Raw genomic sequence first — 12,340 nt, 5'->3', positions numbered from 1 at the left:
TAATTGTGATTGTTAATTAATTATTGATTGCTTTAATAAAGTTATTTCTCTTAGTAACAAAAAAATAGTATACTTTTGCTAACTTCTGGAACATAACCCTATATTTTGTACCTAGTCCTTTGTTTCGTATAGCACAGATTTGCATAACAGTCCACTGTTTTGGAATGTAACTACGGTGTTATATGTGGGATGCCTGTAATTTCTTTTGACCAGTATAATAAAACAATGTTCTCTCATTTTTAGAAGACAATATTCTATAGGTAGAAAATCAACTTGATACTGCAGAATTATATTTTATAAAACTAATTTTATTAAAATATATATAAGACTCCTTCCACAACTTACTTAAAACATAATAGAAAAATCTGCTTTAATAGAGTATGAGAATTTAAAAAAGAAAAAAAATCAAATTCAGACATTTTAAGCCTTGTTTCATTTGTTTGGATTGGTAATATTGTTGAATTTTGTCACCTTTCCTCTCAAATTTCAATATATTCCTAAAATGATAAAAAAAATATTTGAGTATTTTTGTTAAGTTTTTATACTCCATTAAAGTATATTTTTCAGAAAAGCTAAAACACTTTTTCAATCCAGCATTTAATTTTAAAACAAATGTTTTTGGCTAATTTAACTAACCATCCTCAGAACAAAATTACATGTAACAGGATTCAAGAACAATGGTTCAAAAATATCTCTAGTAGCTGGTTTCTCTAAGAATTATAGTATCTGCACTAAGCAATTTTATTCAATTATCAGTCAATTTTTTAATGTGATGGTTTGTTTTTTAAAATTAAATGCTGGATTAAAAAGATATTTTGGTTTTTCTGATCATCTTGTCCAGTTTGGTATTCCTTTTGTCTATTTCTTTTTATTATAATTTTATTAATTTACCTATCAGGTGTTTTATCTATCTAGAACATTTTAAATAAAGTTAATTCTCCTAAGTTCCTATGTCATTTAAACTTTCAACTGAAATTTGTTAACGAAATAACCATTACAACTTGAAGTCCAGCAAAATTTGACAGGAGGATAACAAAATTCAACATATTACCAATCCAAACACATCACAGGTGACTTTCAACGAGTACCTGAACATTGTTGCTGATCAAGTTCATCCTGCATTGTTACATTTTTTTCCTGCATGTGACAGCTCTTTCTTTAATGACAATGCTACTGTCCATCATGCAAGAATTGTTCAGCAGTGGTTCAGTGAGCATGAAGACGATTTTTGCCACCACAGAGCCTAGATCTTAACCACATTGAGAATGTATGAAACATGTTAGAACGACATATCTGCCAGCAAAGTCTGCTTCTGTCAAATCTACACAAACTAAAGGAAAGTCTAGTGAATGTCTGGTGCGCATTGGACTCAGAAGCACTTCAGCAACTTGTAGAATCCATACCAAGTCAACTAAATGATGTAATTTGAGCTAATGGTGGTCCAATAAAATATTAAACTGCTGTTTCTAATTCATTTGCCAATGAGTGTATATATTTCATGACACTCATGATAATTGTTTTTATACTGATATATATATACAGGGTGGGCCAGCGAAAACGAAACGGCAGAGTGTTCGTGTTCGTCCAAGCAAAGCGCTCGGACGGGTCGATTTTACTCTCGAGGGGACATCTTTTGCATTAAAGTTTTTGCGATTCTGAATACAACAGACAACAAAAAATTTTAAAAACTCATTTATTTTGTATTAACTAAACAAACATTTATTTCGAAAAAATTGTTTGTTTAGTTAATATTCAGAATCGCAAAAACTTTATTGCATAAGATGTCCCCTCGAGAGTAAAATCGACCTGTCCGAGCGCTTTGCTTGGACGAACACGAACACTCTGCCGTTTCGTTTTCGCTGGCCCACCCTGTATAATAAATATACAGGGTGCATAGGAAAGTCCCTTTAACCAGAAAATTCTTGCGAACAGAGAGAGCTACAGCTGTCAGTGAGGTAACAGTATAGTAAAGTGACTATGCCCGACCTAATGCAAATGACAGCAGCGCCCCTAGTGGCGAAATTTGAAAGATAGGCAGTTCAAATCGAAAATGAAAACAGATAGAGCAAACTTTCCAATTAGAAAGTTTTAGAGCATCAATTAATTAGTACAAAATGATATGTGGTTCACACGGATAAGATAAATTGTCGCCTGTATACCCAAAAATGTCTGAAAGCGATGCACGCCATTTTGTGTGTTGTTTGAAAGGAATAGCCATAGGTATGAAGAAATACGCACAATTTATTGCATAAAATGCATACTTATGTCAATACAGTTTGATAACATCACACAAAAAACAATGGAAAGGCAAACTGTCACACAGTGATAATAAGTTAATGTCGAGTATGTTCGAAAACTTATCATCACTTAAACTTGTCACCCAACATCGCTATACCAAAGTAGTTTCACTCAAGGTCAAATTATCCTGGCTTTGTAAGACATTGTTTTACATCCTAGTGGTGGCCTCTCACGGACGTCTATGAAGTTGGTTTCTGACTGACGACCATCGAACCACCCCGTGAAGCTCATGAAGGGGTTCGACAGTCGGTGGTCGAACCACTTTATCTGATAGTTTTTTTTCTAATAGTGAATAGTTAAAACAAGGAAAAAATATCGAAAACTAGTTTAATTATTCTCTTTTGTTACATATAAAGTAATTAATATTAAATATTAAATATCCCATGGCCTTACAGTCTCCAGTTTCAGGCCATATGACGGCCAGTCATCGTTGATATATATTTTTTTTTAATCTTCGCTCTACTGACTGTTATATAATGACTGTTCTATTTATATCAAAATAAAATATTAAATATCAAATTTTCTCATTATGGCTTGATAAAAATGCAAAATATCATTTTACAGGTGGCAGTTAATGTTTTAAGCTTTTTTATATAATGCATATTATAGATGCAATTTCTCTCTATAGGATGCAAACTTACTTGAAAAGCACATTGTAGAGCACTGGTATAAAAAACTTCAGCTGGAGCTCCATTAACAATGGCTGCTTTTACCCTCCTTTGGTTCATTAATCTTGTCTGGAATTAATAAAATAAAAATTTATTACTGAGCAAAAATATATTTTTAAAAGCACTTTTAAGTTATATTGTTTAATAAATTTGTCAGGATTTTAAAATACAGAAAGTTCTCACTTAATATCATCAATATGTTCTTGGAAATTGATGTTAAGTAAAACATTATACAGTATAATCTCCGAATAGAGGACCAAGAAGTTTGCTATTTAGAGGTGTCCACTATTCGGAGGTACTGTACATACTGGCAACTATACTGTATCTTAACCTGGTAACATCATATTCTTTGCTATATATACAAGATATATAGTGAAGAATACAATAGATTACGATAACATCAAATTTGCATTAGGAATGTGAATATATTGAAAAGTATATGTAGCATATATAATTAAACTATATATACAATATATTATTTATTTTTTCAGCTATAAAAGTCTTGTTTTAATTGAATCTTGTTCAAATGTTGAATTACAAAGGTGATTTGATATCCACTTCAAGGAGTGGGAAATATAAATTGTAACATTTTGAATTGTAAATTGAAATTGTAACATTTCGAAATTATAACATAATCGCAATTGTAACATTTATAATGCCATTTATGATCTAAGTGACTAATAAAAATAGATACAGAGATTTGTCTGCATTGTAGTTATCAAGTAGGTGTAACTTTTTGAACATTTTTGCTTTGTCAGAAACTAATTTATTAAAAATTACACTTTAGTCCCCACAAAACTGTTAAAATGCTTATGACAACAGCATTTGTTTGATGAAAGTTCAAATATTGTGTTACGAAGGTGATCTGCCAACCATTTTAAAATGTGGGAAGATATTTGATTTTCTCACATTTATGATCTTAAGCTTCTTTTTAATTACTACTGTACTACAGTTCTTGTTGAATGAATGAATAACTTCAGAAAAATTTATAGTTTTTTGTTATTATAAACTTAATTCCAACAATAAGACAGAAGTTTAATAACATTATTATGTATAATGATAAATGGTGATTGACAACTTAACCAGATTAAACTTCTTTAACAGATTAAAGAATATTGTTCAACTTCTTATAACCTGCCTTCCTCCCCTATTCCTATTTTGAGCCAGTCTTTATTCAATGTCTACCATCAAAATTCATCCTATGAAAGAGTATTTGAACCAATTCTTTGTTTTTTTTTTAACATTTTGTATGTAATTAATTCTTTCAGAATATTGAATTGGACATTGCATTTTCGTAAGGTTAATTATGGACGATGGCATCTATTATTTAGTGTTTCCACTATTTAGAGGTGAATATAATAGACATCCTATTTGAAGGGTCTGGAGATTGTAAAAATATCCATTAAGAAGAGGTGTCTGCTATTTGGGAATGTCCATTAACCACTCAGCAGTGAGGGACGTATATATACATTGAGGGCGATCGTGTGGCAGTGGTGAGGGATGTATATATCCACTAAATTCTTTTGGGGGTATCACCAAAAACTACGAAAAAAAAATTCACGTGAAAAACGAATTATGTAACAATAAAAAAAGACTTTTCTTTACTAGACATAATTGTTTACAAAATATTTTTCCGAAATGGTAATGAGAAAAATCGCGTGAAAAAATACTTTAAAAATTTCCCAGGTATATTCTCCACTACTAAGGGATAGCACCATACCTGACTATCCCACTGCTGAAAGGTTAATGGAGGTTTCATTGTATAAGAAACCAATTTTACTATAGTCTTAATGATATAAGCAAGATATAACCTACTGATTATTATTCTAAATGGATAGTATTTTCAAACTCAAGCATTTATTTCTCACTTCGTAGAATCAATTTTACTGTTTATAAAAAAAATCCAACAACAACAGTAATGATTACAAATGTATTTGTATCTTTCCTCAATGACATTAAACTAAATGACACTAAATGAAGACTTGCTATATATTTTTAACAACATTATTTTAAAACTGTTTATAACTGATTTGTATAAGTAGATCAAATTGTAGTGATTGAAGTGTTATTTATATACAAAAGTCAGTCAACTTTTAAATCAAGAAAAATTATATTTTTCTTCACTATATTCCCATAAGATAATACAAGCATACCCTAGGTTATGAACATTTCATAATAAAACAAACCATATATACAACTGTCATAAACTTCTACCCCTACCATGATCCAACTTAGCTTTTTCCACTGATATGATGCTTCATCCATTCCAAGTGTTGCTATGCTATCCGTCCAGTTTTTGCATTCTGTGTCTGAATGTACAAGTGAAGACCAAAAATGTCTGGGATTTAAGAAAATTTGGCAAATTGTCAATAAACACACTCTAAACAACCTTTAAAGTCCAGTAACAAAAATTTTTTTAATAAAAAGCTTTTGACAAACATTTTCAACCTTGACCAAGGTCTGCCTCAGGTCTTTAAATTAATAAAATTCAAAACTGGAATGTGCAGAACAACTTTTCAAAATATTATTTTTAAAAATTAGAACAAAAACAATGCTATATAACAACAAAAATTAAACAGTGGTAAATATAAAATTTAACACATATATAAATCTAACATATTTTTATATTTTTACTAGACTTTAAAGGTCATTTAAAGTGTGTTTGTGATTCATTCCAGTATTAAGAAAATAATTTTAAATTTTCAATTATTTATTTTTTAACAATATAACTGATTTTATAACTGACAAACAAAGTCTGATCATTTAATTACAAAGTCATTTATAATAACATTCCAGATAGGGATCCTGATACCAGGTCTTGAAGACAGCCTTTATTTGGAGAGCAGGTTTTTCTTTTTAACAAAAGACAAACCTGCTTTTGATATCTAGAAATATTAACAGAGAGATCAATCTCATCTTCTTTCCTTGATGTAGAGTATCACAAAATTTAACAAGGGCATCCTCTGTAGAACACTGGAGCATGAAACCATATTAGTCATTGGTCAAAAACTTTCCATGAGGTGAAACTTTCTTTAACATGCAGACTACCAACTATGAATTATCTTGTAGTTGGAAATCAAACAACAGGCATCATCTATGAGATAACTTATATAATGTTGTCTGCCATATTTTGCCAGATACGATTATTCCTGTAGTTAGTTATTATAACTAATCAGTAGGCATCAAGAATGAAAATGACACATTGATTGGGCATTATAAACAAACAATAAAGAAATTTAAAATGTGATATGAGTTTTCTGTTTTGATTGCCAGATACAAACATTTTCGTAGTAAATATACTAACAAAGTGGCTAATTTGTGCCTGGAATATGAATGACAAATCAACTTGATATCATAAAAAAAAAATTAATTGAAAAACATTAAAAAATAAAAAGAATATTTATTTATATTACCTGAATTAAATTTAAAAAAAAAGGTATGGAAAATTGCAATTCACAATACTATTACTATTTGATGGAATATATTATGTACATAACTTGGGGTACACCTGTACATTTCTTTGATCAAATAAAAACAATTGAATTTTATTGGGATATTCTCATTTACCACTACATTCATTGACCCTTGAATACCAGATTTCCATTTTTTGATCTGTGCAGAATTGCCTTAATTGGAAAATATTCACAAAAGATTATAGAGAAAGTTTGTACATGAGTCCCTGATTAGAGACTTTTTGTGTGAAATACAAAAACTTTTCTTTTGTTAGTAAAAAAAATTGTACTTGTTACACAACCCAGTACAAAATGTTATAAGATCATCTTTTTTTATTAAAATGTATACTAAATAATGATTATAGTTAAAAATAATTTCATTTGTCATTTACATTTTATGAAACTGAGAAATTAAATATATAATTTAAGACAAATATACAAATATGAAAAATTTACAAAAATATTTAAATTTTATGCAGTATTGAACTATATTATTATGAATTTAGTAAAAATTTATCAAATTTATTTAATCAATTTCAATGACTATAAAAATAAACTTACCCTTACTACATCAATTGGAGTAGATGCTATAGCACCTGTTAGTCCTGCTACAAAACTGGAGCTATTAATTTAAAAAAATTCATTAATATATTTTGTTACTATAATTTATAGTAAATTATAATTTAAAAATCTGTACTACACATTTATGATAAATTCAAACAGTTCAATTTCATATTATGTAATAATTAAATTTATGTTACATTATGTAAGCATAAATGTAATCAGATGTTTATAAGACTATATATATACTGTATATTAAAGTAGAAAACTAAGGACAATTACATAATAGAAATCTATAAAAATTATTAAATTTCAAATACAAAATATTTAAGATATTGCCTTAATGTAAATAATATAAAATTTTGTATTTTACAAATATTTTCCTTTCTATTAATTTCAATTTATATTCAAATAATTATTCCTACTATAAATTAAGAATGAAGAAAAATAACTAATTATAGAATATACAAAAGACATTATATATTCCAAAATAATATTTTTTGAACTGAAACTTTGTTAATAATCATTCTTTTTAAACCAAAACTATTATTCAAAAAAAAAAAAAAAAAAAAAAAATGTTGAACTGCTTTAAGTATAATGTCATATTTTCCACTTTCAACTTTTTTAATAAAGTTGAGAAATTTATTAAAAATAAATTTTTATATTTATTTTCATTTCTATCTTTAAAGAATATGCAAGTTCTTGAAAAATAAAAAACAACAAATAGAAATTCAATGTAATTTCAAAATACAACTATAGAATATCAAAAATTTAATTGTATCTGTCTAAATATAATTATTTGAAACAAATTATTTCACTAGCAATTACATTCAATGAAATAATTTATGTGTAAGTTTTGTTATATAGTAGTAGTAAGCGTGGAAGGCCATTATTAGTGCTGTCCAAATTCCTGCAGCACCTACAGCTGCGTATGGGCTCTGGAGGAAACCCCGTCCCAACGCTAGCTAAAGGATGAATGAATGAATGAGTAGTAATTAATAAAAGTTTCTAAAATTTAGTAGTAAAATTAAATACTAATTTAAATAAAATTAGTCATAATTAAAATTTTCTATATAATATAATATATACTTTGTGAAATTACCAGAACAGATATTTATTCTACTTATTTAAATAATTTTTAAAGTTCTAAATTCAATTCATTTTCTAGTTTTAATTACATAAAACAATTTTGTTCTTTCTAAAACAACTTTATGCAAGACAATTTTTTTGGTGAAATTATTATTATTAATCAGAAATAAATGCTCTTTGTTAAAAATATTAATTGATTTTGTAAAGTTTAGTTTAGCTAATAAATCTCTCCTTATTAATGCTTTCAATTGCAGTAATAACTTAGTAGAATCTGTTCCTATCAGATTGTTTGATGCATTCAGATTAACTATAATGATATTTAATATTATAATGATTAATAAACTCAATAATGATATTTACAAGTATTCTACAATGGAATAAATATTAAATTTGTTCAATCTAATCCAAGTTGAAATAAAATATAACAAAAAAAAAATTTTTACAACACATACAAAAAATGATTTAACATGTTATCTCCTATAATGTCAGCTCTTATGAGATTCTTCTTTGTAATATCATATACAGGTAATTCTACACCAGCTACAACTGCTGCTCTTTGAGCTGTTGGTCCAACTCCCTAAAAGATTAAAATAATAAAAATTAATCAATTATTTTACTCAAGATCACATTACTTACTATTGCAATAAACTTACAATTACAGTATTCAAACGTTTCAACAAAAAACATTTTTAGATGATAATGTTTCCAGTGCATTTCTATTTTAATAAAAATTGCCATCTTTAGATATTTCAAAATGTTCAAGAAAAAAGTTTTATACAGATCTTTTACTTATTATATGTGAATATGTGCCAAAATTCTCTAGCCTAATTATATTTTAGACATAATAGGAATAAAATAATGATAGTATCAGATAGTACCATCTGTATGTTGACTAATAAAACATTTTCCCCCCGCCAATTTGTGTAAGTTGCTTGGAAACATTCATTTTAGTTAGACTTGTTGCATTAATTTGCATCATGTTCATCTCTTGCAGGACAATGCATCAAGCACACAGCTTCCATTGCCAAGGCTGCTGTAAGGGAGTGAATTCAAGGAGTTTGACTATACACTATATAGCCCAGACTTGGTTCCTAGTGATTATTATCTGTTTCCAAAACTCAAAAATGACCTTTGAAAAAGTGACAAAGTGTTGCAGGAGGCAGTTTATGAGCATTTTGCAGATAAAACGGCTGACTATTTTTTCAAGGGTATTTAAATGCTAATTCCAATATGTATTAAGTGAACTGCAAGAAGACTATACTGAAGAGTGACATTATTGTTTTATACTTATAACATCTAAAACATAGTTAGGCCATTGACTTTAGGCACCTACCATGTATATATTTTATTTTATTAACAAGAACACCTGGCAGTTTGTAATCACTGATTACAATGAAATTTTGTGAATATGTTCTATTTACTTGTACTTAAACTCTACCAAAGACCAGGACCTACTACTTCAGGCATCCTCAAGAAAATTACAATAAATGTTTTCTACAACCATTAATACTTATATGGCAGACTGATTCACAAATTTGCAGCATAGTGTGATTAGTTAAGGTGTCATTTGTAAACCTAGAGTTTTTGGATTAAACTCATGTATGTGACATTTTTCTTTTTTGTTTATAATTTAACCTTACCATTTTTAAATTTGTTATATACAATTTTTAACATAAATTTGAAAACACATTTTTTACTTTGATCACTTCATTTTTAGAGTGTACATATAACATTATAACAACATTTTGTATTATTTAACATAATAAAGAATACAATAACATAAAAGAATACAAAAACTCCTTAATTGAAATATGATTAATTATTTATTGTTACATTATCACAATGCCAAACTGAAATTTTTGTCACAATGCCCTCAATTTTAGTAGTGTCTTGCCTCTGAACATCATACTTTTCCTGTTAACAATAAAGTCATGCCAGTCATCTATCTAACTCCATTCAGGAGAAATTTTTGAATGGAAATAATGTCACTTCCATCCAAACCATAAGTTCATATATAGTTAATTAGGACCTTCTGCTTCTAAGCTTTCCATATCTGGTCTTGACTTTCATCTATCTACAACTCCATTCTTGAGATTAAGGAAGGACAGACAGACAAACACTAGTGGGAATTTATAGGTCTACAATTTTTTTAAAATTACAGGCCAATTACAACCATATGTAAAAAATAAAAAGTTTTTCTTAATATTAGATTCAGTGGTCAAACAAATTCTCAAATATATAACAAAATTTCTGTAGATGACAGTTATTCCATCTTGTCAATTAAAACTTACCCCCACTGAAATGTACTCTTCTTTGTCAGCCTTGCAATGTTTATTTTAATGCTTTGTTGACTGGGGTATTGATCTGTATGTACCATTTCCTATCGAGGATGCAGACCAGGGTACTGATTCGTTGGCACCCTGTTAAAAATCAATTTTTATAAAATTTATCAACAACAGATATCAGCACTTGACGGAAACCTGTTGTCTATCGTCTGTTTCACATATTTCTGTCCAGGTGGTGTTTTGTTGACTTAAAAAATGTTAGTTAATGCTTTTTTTTTCTTAATTTATTTTTTCCTGATAATTTTTAATTTCATTTTTGGCACGTTCATGCAATAATATTACTATAATAAGTTTATTTAGCTATAACAAGTCAACGTGTTATAAATATTCAAGTTGTGACCTTCAGTTCTAACATTTTATATATTTTGCATTTTAATCTAAAATATCAGTAAATGTTACTTGTATTACTACTGGTAATCACATGTTTATTATAAAAATTTCTATTTTTGTTTGATATGAAGTGAATAAAGTATATTAGTTTATTATATTAGTTGACAGAGGAATAAAAGTTTTGATTCCAAACAACAGTTTGATATAATGTGTGATAATTTTGAAACAAAAAATTGTACATGCATAAATGTTATGTACAATCGTACAAAACAATATTGGACATTGAAACATTGGCTTAGTGCCAGAAACAAACTAGGTAATCAGAGAATGTTAATTTTGACAAAATGTTACAAATTTTCACATTTAGATGTCAGTTCTGACATATTAATTTTTTTTTCTTTTAAATTTTCTATTAAAATGTATTGAAAAAATATGGTATTTAAAACTGAATATATTAATAAATTTTTGTGATTTTTTTCATATGAATGTAATGATAATTTGATTTTTGGTGAATTTTTAAAATAATATCACCTGACTGACCTTGATTGACCTATAATTCCCTCGATCATTACTAGAACCCAAACGAGGGGATGTGGTTAGTCGTCAACAAAGAGTTAATAGCAGGTTAAAAATTTTTTCAAAAAATTACAAAATTGTAGCTATCTCCTTAAAACCAATAGAGATATAGCAAATTGCAATTTCTCAATACAGAAATTTACTATTAAAATATAATTTCTAATTCACAAACAGTTGGGTGCACCAGTTTTTTATGACATGTTAAAATGTGCATGGTTTGAGTCTCAAATAACACACAAAAGAAATATTTTCAAAAATGTTAATAAAGTCTGTTTCCCACCCTCTGTTATTAAAACAAAATGTAAAGATTGTGTGAATGAAGTAGAAATGAATGTGCAATGAGCCATTATGCTTTAACAGTTTTTATAAAAAATATCACCTAAAATGCTGTCATATTATTGTTGCAAATTCATGAGTCAGTCTTCTGTATAGATATTAATAATTGTAGAAAACTTTTATTGTAATTTTCTTGAGAATGCCTGAATAGTGGGTTTTGTGACTTTGGTAATGTTTAAGTACAAGTAAATACAACACATCCATAAAATTTCATCAAAATTGGTAATTAGAAACTGCCGGGTGCCCCTTGTAAGTAAGCAACTGGTTTTTGTGTGATAATTTTTAAGTTATTCAAGACAACCAATAATGGTCAACTATGTTTAGTCAAATAATGTTCAAAGTTCAAAAAGGACTGAAAAATTTCATGACAAGATTTCATGATAAGGAATTTTGTTTTCAAAAAATCCAAATATTAATACCACTCTTTGATAGCAAAGAAATTCACAAGAAATTTGTTCCATTCAAATAAACAAGATGTTTAAGAAAGAAGTATTTGACATTTTCAAATAGTCTTATTGAAAAAATGAATAGAATTAGGAGAACTTTTCTCCATTACATAAAACAGCAACTTGAAAAATTTAGTATATTTTGCACTAAATATGCTGAACATAAGTCAATTGAGCAACAATTAAACTGAAGAGATAATTCAGCAATTATTTTAAGGATAATCTAATCAGTAGAAGAC

At 28.0% G+C, this 12,340-nt stretch overlaps 1 protein-coding gene across 2 annotated transcripts in view; it reads right to left on the bottom strand.

Annotated features, from left to right (window-relative positions):
• Bmcp (uncoupling protein Bmcp mitochondrial) overlaps positions 1-12,340 on the bottom strand; it is a 76,149-nt gene that overhangs the window by 7,099 nt on the left and 56,710 nt on the right. For both annotated transcript variants that reach the window (XM_067287188.1, XM_067287187.1), the window contains 3 exons: positions 8,521-8,645; positions 6,980-7,040; positions 2,940-3,035 (listed from right to left, as the gene is read on the bottom strand). In XM_067287188.1, coding sequence (XP_067143289.1) covers positions 2,940-3,035; positions 6,980-7,040; positions 8,521-8,645 — 282 coding nt within the window. The remainder of the gene's footprint in view (positions 1-2,939; positions 3,036-6,979; positions 7,041-8,520; positions 8,646-12,340) is intronic.

Source organism: Centruroides vittatus, unplaced genomic scaffold, assembly GCF_030686945.1.
Source record: "Centruroides vittatus isolate TY-2023 unplaced genomic scaffold, ASM3068694v2 scaffold_435, whole genome shotgun sequence".
Classification (NCBI taxonomy): Eukaryota; Metazoa; Arthropoda; class Arachnida; order Scorpiones; family Buthidae; genus Centruroides; species Centruroides vittatus.
Note: the sequence above shows the minus strand (reverse complement) of the source record. Positions and strands in the feature narration are given on the sequence as shown.